We start from the raw sequence: 20714 nt of genomic DNA, 5'->3' as shown, positions 1-20714 counted from the left end.
CAGGAAGCCTCCTTGCTTCCGCCCTCAAGGCTGTGTGTAAAGCCAGAAAGCTCCCCAACCACAGCAGAAGCCCACGTTACAAGTGTGAGGAAGTTAAAGCCCCTGAGGGCAACTGTCCACCAGTGGGGAAAAGAGTTGTTGGATAAGTGCTGCTCTCTTGCCAGCCTATAGTGGGACCCTCTCAGGGATGTTTTACACAGTTCATCAGGACCCCCAGCCCTTCACGCCCCAGCAGCCCGCAGCAGTAATGATCACATCCTTTCACCAATTTCTTTCTCTTTCGCCTTTCATTCTTCCCACTCCCTCATTTGCACTTTCTGAAATCACTTCCCATATAAATTGTCTCCATCCAGAATATTTTCTCAGGCTCTGATTTGGGAGATCACCTAGTGGGAGGTATATTGCATCAACAGCAAATTCCCTCCTGTGAACGTCATATCCAGACCGAGCTTACCCTGAAGTGCTGCGCAGTTAGTTCTTTATTGTGGAGCGGGAGAGGATAGTGAGCCGTTTGCAGATACTTCAGGGCCGCAGCAAGTTTACCCTTATCTTTGAAGTTAGCAATCACATTTCCAACAGCTTTCAAAATCAACAGGGACTGCTCTGTGAAGCGGTAGCTCTCCTGCGAAGACAGAGCATAGCAGCATCCTCACTTGCATTTATTGACGTGTCATTAAGTTTATAATACTTTAATTTCTGTTAAAATATTAAACCTTTGCTATATAGCTGATTCGATAGCTATTTACAGAGAACTTACAAATCAAGGCATTCTTCTAGGTGCTGTGGTCTCGGAGGTTAAAAACAAGGAACACAACTCCCACCTGGATGGGAACACATGGAATGACCGCCTCATATTGGGGCTGTCTAGGATTAGCCGGACAAAAACTGGGTGGGGTTTGAGGACTGATAACAGAAGAGATTTCAGAGGGAGAGCCCGAAAGAATCTAGTGTATGGGCTGCTGGCTGCCTCCTGTTGTCGACTCTGAGGAAACAATAAAAGCAAGAAGGGGGTGGTTCAACTAATCTTTTAAAAATCTGAGGAAAGTCTGAGGTGTTTGAAGACTATCAGTTGGTGCCAGGTGGACAGTGGTGGAGTTGCCTGGAGCAGCCGGCGCTTGGAGGCCACATGAGGAGGGTGAAAATTGGACGCAAACCTTTTTTCCCAGAGGGCAGCGCAGTGCAGAAACTCTGAGGAATGGTCCAGCAAGTGTGTCTGGGTGGCGCAGACGCCCTGCCAGGCTGAGACACTGATGGAGACAGATGCAACTGACTGGCCACTAGAACACATCGTTCTCCATTACCTCCCCAGAGCCTAGGGAACTCCGCGTCTCAAGGATTTTTCTCCCTAGAGTGGAACCATGACCAGCAAAGTTCTCTGGTCCCTGGCAGCACTGGGATGGGGCAATTCTGGCTGTCAGGAGCGTGAGGCCCTCTGCTTCAGGGCCAGTCTTCCCCCCTTTGCTTCTTTATTAGCATCAAAGAGCAGCGGGGCTTGGGCTGGAGCCCCAGGAAGCTTTACAAGTTAGAGGAGTGACGACTCCAGGGAAATAGGAGCTTACAGACCAAAACAAGTGAACACCTGGGGAGTTAAACCACCTAAAAGAAGGCAACAAACTGGATAATGCATACCAGGTACAGCAGAACTATTTTTAAAAAGATGAGAATTTGAAATGAGCAGGATAAACATAGTTAAGGAACTAAGGGACATTTGCTTATAAGGTCTACTGGCTGATCTTCCTCCTGTGCCTACTAACCAGGAGGAAAGAGACCTGGCGAGAGACAGCACAGCAAGTAGAGGAGGGAGCCATGGGGACTCTTGCAGCCACTGCCTACACAGGCAAGAATGTGCGAGCAGGGCATGTCTGGGCCATGAAACTGCAGGGTAGGGGAGCTGGTCTCCAGCCATCTTCTTGCTGCAAGATTTGCTATCTGGGTTAGAGAATCCCACCAATACAAGGTTGTGCCACTTGGAGTTGGTTTGTTTGTTCATTTGTTTTTGGTGGGGAGGTGTTGGAGCTGAGGAACTGTCAGGAATTATGCAGTGGGAAAGCCATATATGAATCTTCCCCCAAATGCACATGCTCAGAGAGAGGACATCTAAAACCAAGAGAAGACTTCAGAGGAGACGCTGGTCCCATTTATCTCACCTCTTCTTCCAGGCTGGTCAGAGCAGAGGAGCAAGAGAAACCAGAGAGACCAGAAAGAGAGAAAAGAGATGAAGGAAAATGACAGAACCTTCCATGGGCAGCCCCTTACCCTCAAATCCCAGAGACACATGTTCTAAATTCCTCGGGCCAAGGAAAGGATGAAAGGAATAAAAGAGATCAAAATTATAAACTGTATGAAAAAGGACTGTAATGATCCTTTATACCCCAAAGGACCAAAGATGTTAACAGATGTCAAAGGGGATCCAACAGAGTAGAGATGAGAACAAATTATTAGAGAAAAAAAAACCTATTTTGTTTATATCTCTACAGGATTTAGACTGTTCATTATACATGTTGCAGTTGGGAATTTCTTGCAGAATATACTTAATAGTTTTAAAAGGTTAAAAAAATGAGCAAGTTGAAAAAAAAAAATAAAAAGAGCATTTAGTACACAATCTTTGAAAATAAAGCACACAAGAATTGCAGTTGCTAAAATATTTACCGGCTCAAAGTTGGGCAGCACGACATCTTCATCCCCGATGGCGAAGCTCACCATGCTGCAGATGTGTATGGAATGCCCCACGGGGGAGTACGCAGTGAAGAGCAGCATGTGCCTCCTGAAGAGAAGGGACACTGGTGAGGACCCACCAAGGGTGCAGTGGCCTTTGCCTCTGTTAGTTGCCTTATGACGGTTTGGAATTCAAACTAAGTCACAGGTTAGTGAAGAGTTGAATTTCTATAACTCAGATGGGATGAACACCGCTGAATTTTTACTCCAAAAGAACTCTAAGAGATTATGAGATTTCTATTTTACTAATTATGTAGGACAAAAGTGGACTAAATGCCAAACTGCTCTCCAGCACGTGGTGGAGGTATCTCCTACACACTGCAGTCACATCGTGACAGATTGGTCTTGATTTCTCCCTAACAACAAAAATAACTCATGTGGGCATAGGACTTTGTAGATTTCATAGCCTTTTCCTCACAAACGCATCATTTCATGTATGTTAATTGTGTCTCCCTCACCAGCAAGAAGGATCACTGAGAACAGGGACATTCGCATTCCCTTAGTTATAAACACTTAGAGAATGTTCAGAACATCCAAGTGGATGGGTTAGGTCCTGGGAGGGAAACATGGTTAGAAGATTCTTCATTAATTCTCTCTACTTGGTGGTCTCAATGGATGAGCACTCAGACAGAGTAACTTGATATCTGGGAGAATCTCTCCAAGCCAGAGTGTTTAGGGCAGATGTGAAAAATGTTGAAGTTTTAAAATTTATTATTTTCTAGAAATACAAGATGCTTGCCCTACACTAATTTAGCATTTAATTTTGTTACTTATGCTTTGCTTCTTGCACAACAGCCCTAGCTTTTCATTGATCACATAGAATTAGCATGATTGATCTTGGGGAAAAAAAAAATCTGGTAAAAATATCTATTTTACCTGAAACATAAGGTAATATTTTGAATTTTATTCACCAAAATCAAGAAAATTTTTTCATTGTACATATTTTCTTTAAAATGGAAACTGGGTTGTGTTCATCCAGCTTTGTCTTAATTAAAAATAATATCTAACAAAAATAAACTACAGGTAAAACTATAGATTGGCAGATGAAAACTATGTTTATCAATCTTTGTTTGAATAAAATCAAGGTTCTTGCTATGGAATATAATAAGATTCATGAGAAAATAAAAGAAATTCTTTAATAAATTAATTTTAGAAATTGCTAAGTTAAACAAGTTTAAACAAGATTGTTTACTAAAGAAGTTCCCTGAATCTTTGACAATTATGAATCCTCAAAAAGATTTAGTATACAGCATTTCTCAATTTGTTTGTTTATGAAATTATTTTTCTCAAGAATCATGATAGACATGTGCCATGTGAAATCACTTCAGGAAACAATATCCTGGAATCCATGTTGTTTACTTCTTTAGTAATCAACAGTTTACAGGGCTTCAGAAAATTCTTAGTATGGGAAAAATGAGGTCCATACCCAACAGGCAGGCGAACCACTGTAGCCTTGGTGGCATACGTATGAATCTTCTGAACAAGACTGCGTGGCTTCAGAGATTTCCAAGAAATTGTTTCAACTGTTAGAAGTCCAGGCTCAATGGGAGGGCTGTCTTTTGTTAAGGCTTTAAGATAAGTGAAAAAATATTGAAATTTGATTGTGGAAGTATAGCCTTCACTCGGATTGTTTTTTATCCAGAGACAACATAAATAATGATAATAATAATAAAGAATTAGAGATATTTAAAAAATGTTCAGAAAACATTAGACATTATTCCAGGTAAATAATTTTTGAAAATATTACTGAAGTGGAATACGGATCTTCCTCCTTGTCCTGTATTCCTCCTAATAATCATCCTCTTAGGAGAAGAAACCAGGAATGGAAAATTAGGAAAAGGAGGACATATAGGTATATTTCATTATAGTATACCATCACTTTTATTAATGCTGTCTCTATGGCAGTAATTACAAATACTTCTAAATGCAATTTTAAAGGAAAGAAACATATCACATGGGGGGGGAAGAGATTTTTCTAAGATACTGTTGAAGCAAGTCAAAATATCCCACTATTTATCTAAATTTTTACCTTTCATTTGCAGTTTTTGACTATATATAGAAAATAGCAAGTAATTAACAAAATTTCATTTTGATATCAAGTTTCTATTTCAAAATAGACAAATAATATAGACTATTCTTCATCAATGACTGAGAGCAAAATACTTTTTTTCCTATTTTCAGAAAATACTGAAGTTGAGGACAGGTCACAACATGGTCTAAAAACTGCTTTCATGTATGTAGAATTGAAATGTTCTAGGGCATGATGTGGCTTCAGTGCTGTTGGTTTGGTAGACTAAACTTAGATTGCTAAACTTATGAAAGTTTATTATACAACAAGTATTTACTTAGCACATACTATATGCTAGACACCCTTCAAAATATTAAGGATACTTTGGTAAAAAATAAAACTAACTCCCTGTCCTCAATGTTGACAAAACGTTCAATATTAAGCTTTCAGCAAATATTTACTGCATACCAACAGTACCAGGTACTGCTAATTTGAGCTTAAGATAAATGTTTTAACAAAACAGAGAATCACATAATGATGTTTTATGTGTGTGTGTGGGATCAGGGACAGTTCACAGCTTAGAACAGGAAGGAAGGCAGAGGAGAGCTTGAGAGAATTCACCGTGGGAAGATGAGGTAGGTTATTTCTGATTTCTCCTGTCTTTTCAGGGAAATCAGCAGTAAGGTCATCAGCTGAAAATGAGTGAGAGTAAGAGTGGGTGTTGAACATTTGAAGAGAAACAGAGAGCAGACTTGAAGGTCTGCAAATAGTCATCCATAGGAATGAGAGTGGGGGAATGAATGAACTAGACAGCTGTTGGCAGAGCTTTGTTGAGATTTGTCTTTGTCAATTTTAATCAGGGATAGGTAATACTTTTTTTCTTCCAATCACATTCAGCTGCTCTTTTGCAACCACAGGTTAGGTGCAGAGTTGAGTTTAACCAATATTGACACTTTGCCAGGAAAGTAAGATGAGAGGATAAGAAGGGCAAGTGTTTTGAGGGTATATGCAAGGATATAATCACAGTGAAGGACCATAGAATCTATGCTGGGAATGAGAGGAAAAAGGACATGAGAAGAGAGATGGACAGAGAGAAAAAGTAGAGTAGAGGGATGGAGGTCCCAGTGGAGTCAAGAATTGTAGGAGTGGGAGTTCTAGAGAGAGTGAACAAAAGAGTGAGGAAGCAGGGATCAGAGAGTGTAGTGCTTGAAATTGAGATGATTGAGACGATGCACTAATTGGTAAAGATAAGGTCTATAGTGTAACCACGAAAGTAGGGAGCAAGGTGGGGTGGAGGAAAAGATTGTTGGGATTGTCAAACCAAAGGTTTGTGTTTTTCAGTAGATTTTGAAACAATCAAGAATAATGACATGTATAGGTGAGGGGGAAAAAAAAAACAAACAGAACAACTAGGTATGCCTAAGAGGTGAACAGATGAGTGCAACCAGGAGAGGTGCCACTGGCAAGAGTGAGTGTGATCCCTGATGTCTGGGGACTAACAGCATTGGAGGAGGGGTACAGGAGATCCTGTGGGACTCTTGAGAAACTCTGGAAAGGGTAGAAGTTCCTTTATCCATGGCATAAAGATCTCATCATTATCGCATGTTGGGTTGCATATTGGGATCAGCGCTTTAAGACCATCATTTTCTCAGAGCCCTCTTACCTCCATATTCTCCCCAGCGTACCAATGCAGAAAAGCAAACCAGTAGTTCGATAGGTTTTAGACTATCCACAAACAGGTGGTAGGACACACGTTCTTCTGAGAACTGCAAGAAATTAGATCAACCATCATACTTATTATCAGTCCATTATGTTCTACTCCTAATGATAATATAGTACAAAACCTAACATTTGTAGGAAACTTACTGTGTTCTAGGTACCACAGTAAGTACTTTATGGGTTTAATAATATGAAGAAAATTGTACTGGTGAATGCTGGCAACAGTCTATGGAAGCTGGATCTTCAGTGCCTGTCTGAGACCAGCCACCATGTCAAAGAAGCAAAGCTCTTCTCTGTGAGGAAAGAAGAGGGATATGCTTGTTCCAGAAATGAGAAAGAGAGGAGGAGACTGGGCCCAGGGCTGAGCAGTGCTCAGAGAATGGTTCCTGACAGGCAGGGAGATCACACAGTAACTTTGGCAGAGAATAGGAATGTCTAATGGGGATGCATTAAGGTATTTTATAGGGTAATATGTGATATAAACCCTCTTTCCACAAAATCTTCAGAAATGTATTAATCCATTGCTTGCTGATGCACTAGAGTATAGATTTTTGTTTGAAGATGCAATAACGTGCTGAGTAAAATCAGAACTTCCCTCAAAAGACAGCCACATAAGGGATAAATGTACATGATTTTGATTCATCCTGGACAGGTACTATTTATATCCCTGATTATAGATGAAGAAACTGAAACTCCGGTAAGTGATCTACCAACGGTCACAGAGCTTGTAAGTGGCAAAGGTGAGGTCCTAAAGCAGGTGTATCTATCTGCCGGACTCAAAGGCTGGGACTCTTGATTTTTGCATTATTATTGTCTCTCAAATTCTCAGTGCTTCAACGTAATTTTGTCTACTGGCATATGGGAAATATGTTCAATGAATTTAATTGTCACTATACTTTAAAAGGTTTTCATATTATTTTACCATGATATTTAAATAACCAGTAAATAAATGAAAGAAAAAATTTCTAATAATGCTATTAAAAGGAAATTTAGTTATTTAATCAAGTATAACAAGATTGCTAGGAAAGCTTGGGAAAAGGAAACTATGTTTTAAATTACTGCCCCCATATTTTTCATTAGTTATCATTTGACACAATTTCATTTTTTCCTTTCAGCTACAACATGTATACATATATGCTCTATCTGAAAATATGAGGGGTCCCTGGACTTGCCAGTCCGGCATTTGTGCCTGAAGAGATTCTGCACTGAGCTCATTTGCTGCCATTTTTAAGGGTCTTCATAAATTCAAAACAGTCTTCTGGGTGTCTTCATAGATAGACTCCACAACTAGATGGACTGTTTCTTCCCCCTAGTCAGTACTGCAGACCTGCCTCTTCCTCTCAGAATAGGCAACCACCTACAGAGCCCCTCCTGAGGAATGCTCAAATGGTTCTCTCTGCCCAAGTTTTCATCTCTGACAAGTGCAATGGGAAAGTCATTTCGAAGACTGTTTCCTTCCCCCACCTCTGCAGACTGCTCATGGAGCTGAGGGATTATCCTTGGGGGCTTGGATGGCCTTGTCCTGGAACAGGGAACCACACACGTTTCGGTACAATTTAATTTCCCAGAATATGTGTCATAGTTTTATCAAAATTCCACTCAATGCATAATTTGTTAATTAACTTATTCAACATTTTTTTTTTTTATTGAACTCCTTCCTCATGCCAGGAAAGGTCATGCAATGGTAAAGAAAGGAACACAGTCCTTCTAAAGAGGCTAACACCGGGCAGGGGCAGGGAGGGCTCAGAGGAGCCATCAGGCAGTAGGGAGGGTGGGAGGTGAAGAGCATAGAGCATCCAGAGCGCAGGAAGTTGAGCCTCTTAACCCAGACTGCTGGGCAGAGAAGGAGACCTCACAGTCAAGGACATCTGTGGTGTTCCGAAGGGCTTCCAAGTATTAGCTGGATGAAGGCAATAAGGACGAAAGGGAAGAAACTCCAGGTAGAGGGAAGAACATGGAAACAAACAAACAAAAACCCAAAATCTAGACATGATGGTGAAAATGTGCTTATGTATTAGGAACTATATACTATTCAGTAAATATTAATTGAAACCAAATCTAGTGAATTTATTTCTATGGTTATCTCCTTCATTTATTAGTGAATCAAAATTTTCTTACTGTGAATTTGTATAATGCAGCCCAGGATTTAACTACTACAGCATAATCAGATGGATCACATTTGGGGTTATGAGCTACTGGAATTTTGCTTATTGTCTGGACAAGGGATTACTAGGAGCCTCTAAAAATTAATATTTTAAATATAATTAAATGTTATGTAAGTGTAAAATAATGTTACAAGTTTAGAAATGCCTGAGAAATTTGAAGGTGTTTTTCATTAGTGTGACCCTACCAAAAATTTGAGTATGAGAGGAATAGAAGAGATCATAATATACTTACCTTGAATTCTGATTTTTGAAAGTTAAGGCAATATGCACTTGGCTTGTGAAAAATATATATATTCCTGAAAAAGATAATTTATAACATGTTATTGTCGTTATATGCAAAAATTAGTACTACATGTTAAGTTTCTTAGAATCAAATAACTATAGGCAGAAAGTTTAAAAATATGACAACTGTATTGAGTTAGTTGCCCTAAAGGGACAAAAATGATCCCAGTGAATAAACTGTCTTCATCTTAACAAGTCTTTGAGGAGAAGCTGAAACTGGCCTGAGATTGGTTTGGCTATTAATGTGTTATGTGGATAATCAATACATTTATTTTTCCCTTCCAAAACTTTTATTTGATAGTACACCAACACCAGGCTAATACTGACTTAACTCTTTTGAATGATATCTAAGAATTAATAAGGTATATAACCACTGTATTAAATACACAAAAATAAACCCCAATGTGAATTTGTATAATAATGCAGCTTAAGATTTAACCACTATAACGTCATCAGATGGATCACTTTTAGATACTTACTGAAAGCATACACAGAAGTCTTCAAAATCTAACCATATTTCTTTGGAAACACTATTATCTATTTGTGGAAGTTCTTCTTGCGATTTTTCCTGTGTTTCTGTTGTCGGGATGACCGAATCTTTTTCCGTGCTAACTCCATCAATTTGGTGGCCCTCGCCCAATCCAAGATCTGTTTGTTCATCTGTGGCTAGGAGAAAACAAACATGTCAAACACATCTTATGTTGTTAAATAATTTAAATAAGAAAAATTATAAAGGGGGGGTTTAATATCAGTCTATTTGGGGGAAAATATTTACTGAGATATTCATTTACATGCAGGCCTCAAATTTGTGGAGGCCCATGCAAAGACACATTTCATATATTTAGGAGAATTTAGTCATAACTTCTATGCATATCAGAGTGTTCAGAAATTTTGAAACCACTTTGATAAATGTGTGCCTACATTCTTTGAAGATTGTGAAGTTACAACAGAAATTAGCTAGTTTATATACTTAAAATATGCTATGGACAGACATATTCATGTAAGAGGAGACGGCTTAGACAATGAAAGGGGAAATGAAAACTTGAAAGGTTTGCAACAAATTTGTTTCAGTAAGTCATTTAACTACTCCCCACAGTTGGCGATTCTGTAGCCTTATTTTATATTTATATTTACCATGTAATCTCATAAAATTCTTGTAGATTTCTGGATCCAAACTTTTATGTATACACATGCCACACAACCCTTTTTAAAAAAAAATTGAGTCTTGGCCAAGTCTTTATTTGAGAACTGAGGAGTTAGCATGGTTTCAGTTGTTTGATCACAAGATGCATGCATTAAAACACATGCACTTTACTCATGGATCCTTAATCAGATCCTCTTTTATGTTTAGCCTGAATTTAACACGTGAAATTATCTCACTTTTCTAGCCCAGAGCAGATGAGACTCAACAAGTCAGAGGAGAAACTAACAAGGCTGCTGAGTGTCAGAATGGACAGCTAAGAGCTGTCAAGAAGCAGAGACTCCTGTGCGCCTTGAAGTCCATAGAAAAAGAAGTCATGAGATTATTAATTTACCTTTTCCAGGTATAGCTTGTGCAGAATTATCTCCCTAGGAATTGAAAGAAACACTTTAAAAAATCATTTTGAATTCAATAAAACATTACAGCTATCTAAAGCACCAAGGTTCTTAAAAGAGTTAAGACAGTTTTTTAAACATTGAAAAAATACATTTCTGGGAAAACTTACTAAAAGTAGAGTAAAATAGAACTTAGTTTTAATCTTACAATTCAGAAGATGTGAATTTAATTACACAATTGGCTCAGGGTTTAAGTTTGCGACATTAAAACACATAATGTATTAATTTATTAAGTCGGTGAATTGTAAAAGTTAAATTAAATCAGTAATATCCCCAAGTAGACATATTACTTTGTATGAGGCACCTGTCATTAATACAGAGAAATCAATGAGATTATGATTGTCAAATAATGTACAGAACCTAAAAAGGCTGTTCTCAATTATAAAAATGATTCCTGAAAATTTTAGGAGGGAAATTAAGTTGAATTTATGTGTACAACTCTGTTTTCTCTGGAACATAATTAAAACAAAGGTAAAAAACAAAATGGTATAAACTCATAGAGACTGATTATGGGTCATGTGAACAATATTTTGGATGACGTCAAGTCGATGGAGGAGATAGAGTAAAGATAAGTGAACATCAAGTATAGCAAACCTACCCATGCCTCATGACCCCAGACACAATCAGCAGGTATCTGAGGAGGAGAGAATGAGATATAGCCTGAAAACATGGAAATGGGTTGAATGTCTATATAACGAACTCCACTTATTTTCCCTAGTTTCTTCTGGTTTAGCATCTAGCCTTCTTTTGCCTACACAGGACACTGGAAATTGCTTCAGGTGGAGACATTAAATGAGAAGCCTTTATATCGGAATTCACAGATACCGTGGGAAGGAGAGGCTAAAAGAATATATAATATGAATCTGAGCAGTATAAAGAATACTATTAATATTAAAATAAATATCTTATGACCTAGGTTAGAAAATGGAATATTCACCTACTATAGAGTTCCCCTGTGTGTTTCTTTGGGATCGTATTTCCTATCTGCCACCCAGACTTTAGTATTAAACAGCTCTATATTCTTCTAATTTTGCCAACTATGTGTATATTTGCAAATGACATATAGCTTAGCTATTCACATTCGAATGTTCAGATCTCTTGAAGCCAGTTTGCTTTGGAATAATTCAGAATAACATTTAAGCAGAACTTAAGTTACTGATTTATGGCTGAAATATGCCATAAGGAATAAAAAAGTATGTGAATGATAAAGTAACATATACTATAGCCAAATTCTGACTTTCACAACTTTCTTTAACATTTAAGGCAAAATAAAATAAAATATTAACTGCATTAAAGTTATTTCACAATTTAAGGAAAAAATCTATCTTTAAGAGGTGGGCCAATAATAAGAGTAACATAGTTACCTGAGATAGAGCTCCTGTTATTTGACTCAAGTCTGTCTGGCTAAAGGTTGAAGTTTCATCAGTTTCAGAAAGAGAGGGCAAACCAGAGCCTGGGGGCATCCCTTTCTTAATAACAGAGCGTACATAATGCCTAATGGGAACAAAAAACCCCAAACTTCTGTTATTTTGATCTCCATTTAAAGTTACTAATAAATAACTACAGTTTTGTCATGAGGAGTTCTGATTTTGTTCCTTTTGTCATTCTCATTCTCTTATCTAGTAATTTTTTACTTCATGTAAAGATGTTGAATCACTGCACTACTGAAAAAATACTCTATATCAGTCAATGTATTGATGTAACAAATTTCTGGAACACCATTTGGTTTAAAGGTATGGTGGCCATCTTTGGATTTTGATGATCAACACATAGTAATCTGACATTTAGAATTGATTTAATTATCAGAGTAATGTGTCAGTGAAACAGGTCTCAGAATCAGAAATTTAATTGTGAGTCTTGAGCACTTACAGTACTTCCTCTCAATTGCTGATATGACCCCAAATCGTCCTTGCCATCGCTAGAATTTTATAGGTGCAACAAAAAGAAATTTGTTATAACATATATATTTTAGGTACGTGTGTCTCAAAGTTAAAACTAAATTCTTTGTATATACACTTCATCAATTAAAAAATTTTTCCAGTTAGTGTTCCGTAAAACTTCTTAATTCATCTCTAAGTAAACTTCTGTGATTTATATGAAACTGCCACTAGAGGGTAGCACAAACATATTTGTTAAGCTCCAATTCTATCAAACAAGGCCATGAGCCAAGAACAGGCAAACCTGGAGTGTTCCAATGATAAAAAGTTGTAATAGCACTCACTTTCAAGGACTCGCCCAAAAAAAAGCAGGGTGAGGGGAGGGGGGCTTGCTCTTATGTTGACCTGAGAACTCTGTACAGCAAAGCAGGGAAAGGGACATGTCTTTTACATAGGATGAAATGCCATTCCCGTATCTTTGCCTTTGGCTCTGCTAAATAAAATGAATATGCAATGCATTCATAGCAGATTCAAGCAATGAATAGATTAGTTGAATCCAATCAAGTGATGAAGTCTCCCGTATCTGAGTATTGGAATTTCATCCACCTTAATCAAGTAATAAAGCTGAAAGAAGATACAGGAATATCAAGTAAGGGAATAATTCAGGGTATTTGGGTTATGAAACCAGCCCATTTGTGGTCCCTATTAGCACAGAGATTCTAAAAGGCTGGGTATAGCTATTTAAATTGTGAGAAAGGTTGTCCTGGTGGTCTGCAGCTCCAATTCTTACAACCCCCAAAATCTCTGATTAGTATGCAGATTTAATTAGCCATGAGATAAACAAAAATTAGTTGAAATGGCAAAATCATCATCTTAGTGGGTGTGGTGGTTAATTTTAGGTGTCAACTTGCTGGATGGAGGGATGCTTAGCTGGCTGGTCAAGCATCGTTCCTGGGTGTGTCTGTGAGGGCGTTTCCAGAGGAGACTGGTGTGTGAGTCAGTGCACTGAGTGGGAAAGATCTGCCCTCAATGTGGGCAGGCAATCCAGTTGGCTGGGAGCCTGGATAGAACAAAAAGGCTAAGGAAAGGTGAATTGGCTCTCTCTCTGGGAGCTGGAATGCCCTTCTTCTCCTGCCTTTGGATGTCATAACTCCACGTTCTCTAGACTTTGGACTCTGGGACTTGCACCAGCAGCTCCCCAGGTTCTTAGACCTTTGGCCTTCAGACTGAGAATTACACCATGGGCTTCCCTGGTTCCAAGGCTTACAGACTTAGACTGAGTCATACACTACAAGTCCCCCTGGTTCTTCAGCTTGCAGATCATGGGATTTCTCAGCTTCCATAACTGCATGAGCCAACTACCCTAGTAAATCCCCTCTGATATATCTATATCTAAATCTAATCTACATCTATATCTCCTATTGGTTCTATCTGGAAAACCTTAATAATAACACTGGAAAACTTTAAGCATAAAATTAATTAGAAAAATTATGAAGCATTAACATTTTTATGTTAAGTTTAGATAAATTCTGTCTATATGCTAATGTTTGTATTCTTCCAAAATTCCTATGTTGAAACTTAATCCTTAATGCGATGGTATTTGGAGGTAGAGCCTTTTAGAGGTGATTAGGTCATGAGAGTGGAGCCCTCTTGAATAGATTAGGGACTTTATAAAAGAGACCACAGAGAGATCCTTTGCCCCTTTTGCCCTGTGAAGTTACAGAGGAAAAAAAATGATTGAAAAGATTGAAATGCTTTAACTATCATATTAGGACAATTAAATTCAATTGGTCTTTTTAAGAGAACAAAGAAAATTTCACCTGCCTATGTTATATAAATGGGTTAGCATTTCCACTTTTAATCTATAAGTAGAAATATATGTGAAAATAATAAAAACTAAAAATGTAATAATAGTTTTACAGTAAAATGCTACAATTATAGGAAGGTCACTTATTCACTCCTTCTAACATTTAGAAGAATTTTATGCAATGGTGAAAAATGTTTATTTAGAATATTTGACTATTGGGAACCTAAAATGTGGCTAATGCAACTAAGGAATTTAATTTCTAATTTTATGTAATATTACTTAAAATAAAATTTACATAGCCACATGTGCTTAGTAGCTACCATATTGAATATTCTGAAAATTAAAATTTCTGAATAACTTAGATGCCTCAAAATATTTTCAATTCAATTAATATTTACTGAGTACCCATTATTTCCAAAGTACTATGTTAAATATCAAAGTGTTATAATATAGATACAAAGCCCATAAGCTAACTCTTAAGGTCTTCATCATAAGTATATATAAGCCAATGTTAATTAATTCTAAAATTTGGTGATATTACTCATTACACCCAGCAAATTAGAGACAAATTTGAAGAAGGCAAGGCTATTAGAAGCAGACAATATTAAGCACTGATAAAGAAATCATTAATACTGTAAAAGCAAAATAAAAACTACAACTAAACCAATCAAAGGAACAAAACCCAGAAAGGTCCAATAGTCTGCGGTCATTGAATGTTAGGGTAACTGTAGTTGGTCAAAGTCCTTGAAGTCACTCTGATATAAGAAGACAGTATACTAATAATGCTGAGTATGATTCACCAAGAAAACAAGGAAGACTTTGAGTATGCTCTACTTAAGAAAACAAGACATTATTTAACATATTAATAATATGTGTATTATAAGCAGTTAATATAATATTAATTTGGGCCAAATTAGTGACAGTGATGATAACATTGCATTTAATTTATATTATATTGCAGTATCAGTTGGGACTGTTTGGGTCCTAAGTGACAGAAGCCCAATTCATAGTAGCTTTAATAGGAAAAGAAACTCCATTGGATTTTTAACTGAAAAGTCCATTGGGAATGGAAAACAATTTATACAATATTCTTTTACATATGTAGAAAACTAATAATAAGAAGATAATGTGGTACATATAAATGTTGTAAGATATTTGAAGATTTTTCATCTATATAGAAAGGAAATTTTAAAAACCTGAAACACATTTTATCAGCTTTACAGGTTATTTCTTTTAGGAAAAGAACTATATTCATTTAGAAAACACCTTCATAGAACATGTTACTTGCTATGACGATGGCATAAAGAAGGAACAATGGTCTGAATGTGTGTATCCACCCCAAATTTATATGTTGAAATTCTAAACTGTGAGATGGTGGTATTAGAAAGTGAGGCCTTTGACAGGTGATTAAGGTCATAAGGGCAGAGCACACACGCATGGGATTAGTGCCCTTGTAAAAGGGACCCTGGAGAGCTCATTCACTCCTTCTATCATGTGAGTATCAGTACATAGCTAGAAGATGCCATGAATGAGGAAGCAGGTCCTCACTAGATATTGAATCTGCTAGCACCTTGATCTTGGATTTCCCAGCCTCCAGAAGTGTAAGATAAAAATTTTTGTGTTTATAAGCCACTGGTTTATAGTATTTTGTTATAGCAGCCCAAACAGACTAAGACAGAAAATCTGTGCTGATAAGTGTAGCTGTTGCTATAACAACTACCTAAAAATGTGGAAGCAGCTTTGGAACAGGGTAATGGATAGACGCTGAAAGAGTTTTGAGGTATGTGCTAGAAAAGTCCTACACTGCCATAAAGACCTTTAAAAATGATTCTGGTAAGGCCTGGAAAGAAAAGCAGAGAGTTGCTTCAATATTCTCAGAGAATACCTAAGTAGTTGTGAACTGAATGTTGGTAGAATTACAGATGGTAAGGGCCATTCTGATGAGGGCTCAGATGGAAATGAGGAACATGCTATTGGAAAATGGAAGAAAGGCCAACCTTGTTATAAAATGGCAAAGAACTTGGCTGAATTATGTTTGTGTTCTAGTTTTTTGTGGAAGGTAGTACTTACGGGAGATGAAATTAAATATTTGATTGAGAATATTTTTAAGTAAAGTGCTGAAGATGTGACTTGACTTCTCTTGACTCCTTATATTAATAGTGGAAAAGAGAAGTAGATTTGGAAAATTCTTCGCCTATCCATATTGGAAAAAATGAGAAAGACTGTTTGGGAGAGAACATGGAAAGTGTGGCCAAATTTGATAAAGAGGTTAATATAGATCAGTCATCTCAGTAGAAGTTAGGAGCTACTCACCAAGGAACCTATTGTCAAAGGCAATGGAAGAATGACCCTGAAGATATTTGGGAGATCAATGGGGCTGCCCCTTGTATCACAGGCCCAGAGTATAAAGGCCTGGGGGCGGGGGGGCAGAAAAATTTCAAAAGAGGGGCCTCTACTGCACTGGGCTGCTTCCCATCATGGGCTCCACTCCCCACATTTTGTTGCTGTTCTCATCCACAACCCTAGGTGTGGCTTGGGCAAGCCTCGGACTAAGACAGGAAAGGGAAAGTAAAAGGTAAGGCTTTTAAGGCATAGTCTTTGAGGAAGCAGAGCAGAACACAAAAGACAAGTTATCCTGCTCTCTGAGTAAGAATGAAATGGGAGAGTGGAGAGGGGAAAAGGTGGAAGAGACTATCCAACATGATGAGAAGCTTGGGAGACTATTGATAATGGTGGCCAGTAGAAATCCCCCATAGTGGAGTGGCTGAATGATTTAAGAGTGGCAGTATTCAATGTTTCCTTTTTATTATATAGGTTGCTCAAATATCACCAAAATATAATGCCTTCCTCAACCTATCAATACTTTCCATGAAACCTGCAGAAAATTCTGCTGTAAATGCAAATAATTTGCATGAGCATTTTTCTTGATTTGGGTATGCTTGTTTGGCTAGTTTTAAGGAATAGAAAGTAGATGCTCATCAAGGTAAAGTAAGGTCTGGGTCTAACTGGATAAGGAACAGAAGAAAGAGAACAGCCATGTGAGATGAAAAGCCAGTGAAGGGACAGCCAAAGTGGGAAATTACAAGAAGAGATTAGCATTCTAGTTCAAGATAACAGACTGAATACAAACAATCCCTTTCCTTCCTTCTACATCCCACTGGAATCTCAGAGAAATTAAAAAATAAAAGGAAAATCATACAGAACTGGCAAAATAGAAATGCCATAATGAGAGCTGTGATACATTCATCAGAGACAGATGAGAAGATTGACGGCAAAACAGCAGAGCAGAAAAACCCACAATCCCATTAGGATAACAATGAGGCCAGAGTCAGTGACATTACCCAGAACCTTCTCAGTGACCCTTCAATTAAATCAGCAGAGGCTTGGGGAAAGACATGGGGAAAGACGGTGTGCAAAGAAACATTGGCAAGGGCAGGTGAGCTAATTATACAATCACCTTCACAGCAGCTGACTCCTATAGTTAGTTACCCTTAGGACAAAGCTTCCATTGTGTCTCTGAAGTGTGAACTTTTAATTGGAAGATTATGCCTGGGTAATGGGGGAAGAGAAGGAGGGCAGGACCTGGAACACTGGATGCATTTATGACCATGAGGAAGATGAGGAGCCATGATATCGAGGAGAGCCACCTGTTCTCCCACCTCCTGCACAATCACTGAAGCAAAGACTCCTATATTCAGGGTTCCAATTATTTCTGCAAAATAAGTTCTTTGAGGTACAACTACAGATTTTGAGACATGCCTTTGTAATAGTAATTATTATATTTTATTGTAATTATATACTTATATTAATACATGCAGCTTTCCCCAGAAGTTGATAGCTATAAGGGGCAAAGTGTTATTTTTCTACCTTCAAGTGAAATATAGTGTCTTGCTGTATTAGTCTGCTTGGGCTGCCATAACAAAATTAAAGCTGTGTGCTCACATGACCTTTCCTCAGTGCGAGTATTTGGAGACAGAGAAGCACTCTCTGGTGTTTCTTCTTATAAGGACACTAATCTTATTGGTCCTGGGCCTCTTCCTTGTGACCTCACTTCACCTTAATTACTTCCTTAGAGGCCCATCTCCAAATACAGCACCGATGGGAATTAGGATTCAATATATGAATTTGAGGGAGACAAACTTTTGGTCCACAATATTCTACCTATGGACCCCCCACACACACACACAAATTCATGTCCTTCTCACAGGCAAAATACACTTACCCCATCCCAATGACCATAAAAGTTTAACTCACTCCAGCATCAACTTTAAAGTCTACAGTTCAAAGTTCCATCTGATAATCATCTACATCACATATGGCTGAGCCTACAGGGAGGTAAGATTCATCCTGAGGCAAAATTCATCTCCAGCTGTGAACCTATGAAACTAGACAAGTTACATGCTTCCAAATACAGTGGTGGGAGAGGAATAGGATAGACATTCCCCTCTCAAAAGGGAGAAACAGGAAAGATGAAAGGGGTGACAGATTCCCTATAAGTCCAAAACCTAGCAAGACAAATTTCACTAGATCTTAAGGCTCAAGAATATTCCTCTTTTGTTTGATATTCTGCCCCCTGGGCCCTCTGCAGGGGCAGCATCACCCCCAGGCTCCGTGGGGCAGCCCAGCCCCCTCAGCTCTCTGTGAGGCCCACCTGGCCTGCTGAAGTCTAGGAGAAAGCAGCCTTTCCCCCTGGGCCTGTGGTGGGAGTAGCAGCCCAGAGGATTTCTGAATCACTTTAGGGGTCATTCTGGCCTGTTCTCGAAGGATAAGGCATGCTTGCAGCTGGATAGCTCTATGGTCCCGTCCTGTCAGTCCCAGAAATTTCACAGCCTTCCTTCATTTGGTCCCATTTTCATCCCTTTCAGTTCAAACTGGTAGTATTTCTGCTAAAATAATCCATACTACATGATAAGATCATGGGTCTAATCCTATAATCTTTTTATCTGGTGATAGTCTAACTACACCCTTGGCGTTCTCTTCAAAACATACTTTCTCATTTTTTGCAATATGGACAGGCTGAGAATTTTCCAAATCTTTACGTTCTGGTTCCATTTTGCATAACAATTCCTTCTTCAGTTCATCTCTCCTGGGTTTTTACTATAAGCAGTCAGGAGAACCCAGCCACACCTTCAACATTTTGCTTAGAAATCTCCTCAGCCAATATCATTGCTCACAAGTTCTAACTTTCATAAAACACTAGAAGACAATTCAGCCAAGTTCTCTGCCACTTAATAACAAGGATTACCTTTCCTCCAGTTTCAAATAATATGTTCTTCATTTTCACTGGAGACCTTACCAGAAAGGTCCATATTTATACCAACATTCTGTTTATAATTGTGTATTCTCTATGAAGATGGAAGTTTGCTCTCCGCTTTTCTTTCTGAGCCCTTATCAGAATCACCTACCCAAAGTCCTTTCAGGTAATGCAGGCTTTTTCTAGCATGTATCCCCAAAGTCTCCCACTCTACCCAACACCCAGTTCCAAAACCACTTCCACATTTTTAGATATTTGTTATAGCAGCATCCCACTTCTCTGTCCTCAAATCTGCATTTGTTTGCTCAGACTGCCATAACAAAATATCACAGGCTAGGTGGCTTAAACAAGAGAAATTTATTTCCTCACAATTCTGGAGACCAGAAGTGTGGGATCAATAAGGGCGGATGCCAAGCAGGGTTTGTTTCTTAGGAGGGCTTGCTTCCCGGCTTGCAGACAGCTGCCTTCTCTCTGTGAGCTCACATGGCCTGTCCACAGTGTGCGTGTAGAAAGAGAGAGAAAGCACATGCTCTGGTGTCTCTCCTCATAAGGACACTAATCCTACCAGATCAGCACCGTACCCTTAGGACCTTATTTAGCCTTAATTAATTTCTTAGAGGCCCCATCTCCAAAGACAGCCACACTGGAGGTTAGAATTTTAACATATGAATTTGGAGGGAAAATAAAAATTCAATCTATAACACTCACACAAAAAAGGTGAGCAAACAATATGTGTTAATTAAAGAATTAGTGTAATTGTAAGCTATAAGAGACCAAGAAAATATCCTTTAATATGTGTGTGTTTGTGTGTGTGTATGGCCTTATTTTTAAATCAATATTCTTTAAAATGCTCTCATTTAGTGCTGTTTTTGACCACATACATCACAAAATACTCTGTTAACGAGATGCATTTGTAAGAAAGAATGTTATGTACTTACGTTTCTTTTGGAATTGTAAATGGAGTCATTCCATAATTCAAAAATGGACTTGAAATTTCAAGAAACTGTTCAGGCTTCTTTATTATTATATCTAAAAAATAACAATTAGGAAGTGTGATGTACATTTTTTTAATCTTTCAGAATTTCATGCAGAATTTAACATTTAATACAATAGTGGTTAGATCAACTATTTACTCAGCAAATCTCAACAGAGTTAAATAGAAATGTACAAAGATACATAAGGTTTTTTTATTGAAAGAGCTTACAGATCTTGCCAATATTAGATTTCTTTTGTCTACTCTTTGGTTGCTTTCCAGATTACTTGAAACAATTAAGTCTCAAGGGAGAAAGTT

General features: G+C 38.1%; 1 protein-coding gene across 6 annotated transcripts in view; it reads right to left on the bottom strand.

Moving 5' to 3' along the window:
- The window catches only part of ADGB (androglobin), a 131352-nt gene that overhangs the window by 45402 nt on the left and 65236 nt on the right, over nucleotides 1-20714 (bottom strand). For 5 of the 6 annotated variants that reach the window (XM_069488834.1, XM_069488829.1, XM_069488833.1 and 2 more), the window contains 10 exons: nucleotides 20362-20452; nucleotides 11850-11979; nucleotides 11084-11119; nucleotides 10425-10458; nucleotides 9369-9555; nucleotides 8840-8903; nucleotides 6387-6489; nucleotides 4142-4283; nucleotides 2650-2764; nucleotides 455-622 (listed from right to left, as the gene is read on the bottom strand). In XM_069488834.1, coding sequence (XP_069344935.1) covers nucleotides 455-622; nucleotides 2650-2764; nucleotides 4142-4283; nucleotides 6387-6489; nucleotides 8840-8903; nucleotides 9369-9555; nucleotides 10425-10458; nucleotides 11084-11119; nucleotides 11850-11979; nucleotides 20362-20452 — 1070 coding nt within the window. The remainder of the gene's footprint in view (nucleotides 1-454; nucleotides 623-2649; nucleotides 2765-4141; nucleotides 4284-6386; nucleotides 6490-8839; nucleotides 8904-9368; nucleotides 9556-10424; nucleotides 10459-11083; nucleotides 11120-11849; nucleotides 11980-20361; nucleotides 20453-20714) is intronic. The other variant, XM_069488830.1, reaches the window with a different exon arrangement.

This window comes from Eulemur rufifrons, chromosome 15 (assembly GCF_041146395.1).
Source record: "Eulemur rufifrons isolate Redbay chromosome 15, OSU_ERuf_1, whole genome shotgun sequence".
In the NCBI taxonomy this organism is placed as follows: Eukaryota; Metazoa; Chordata; class Mammalia; order Primates; family Lemuridae; genus Eulemur; species Eulemur rufifrons.
Note: the sequence above shows the minus strand (reverse complement) of the source record. Positions and strands in the feature narration are given on the sequence as shown.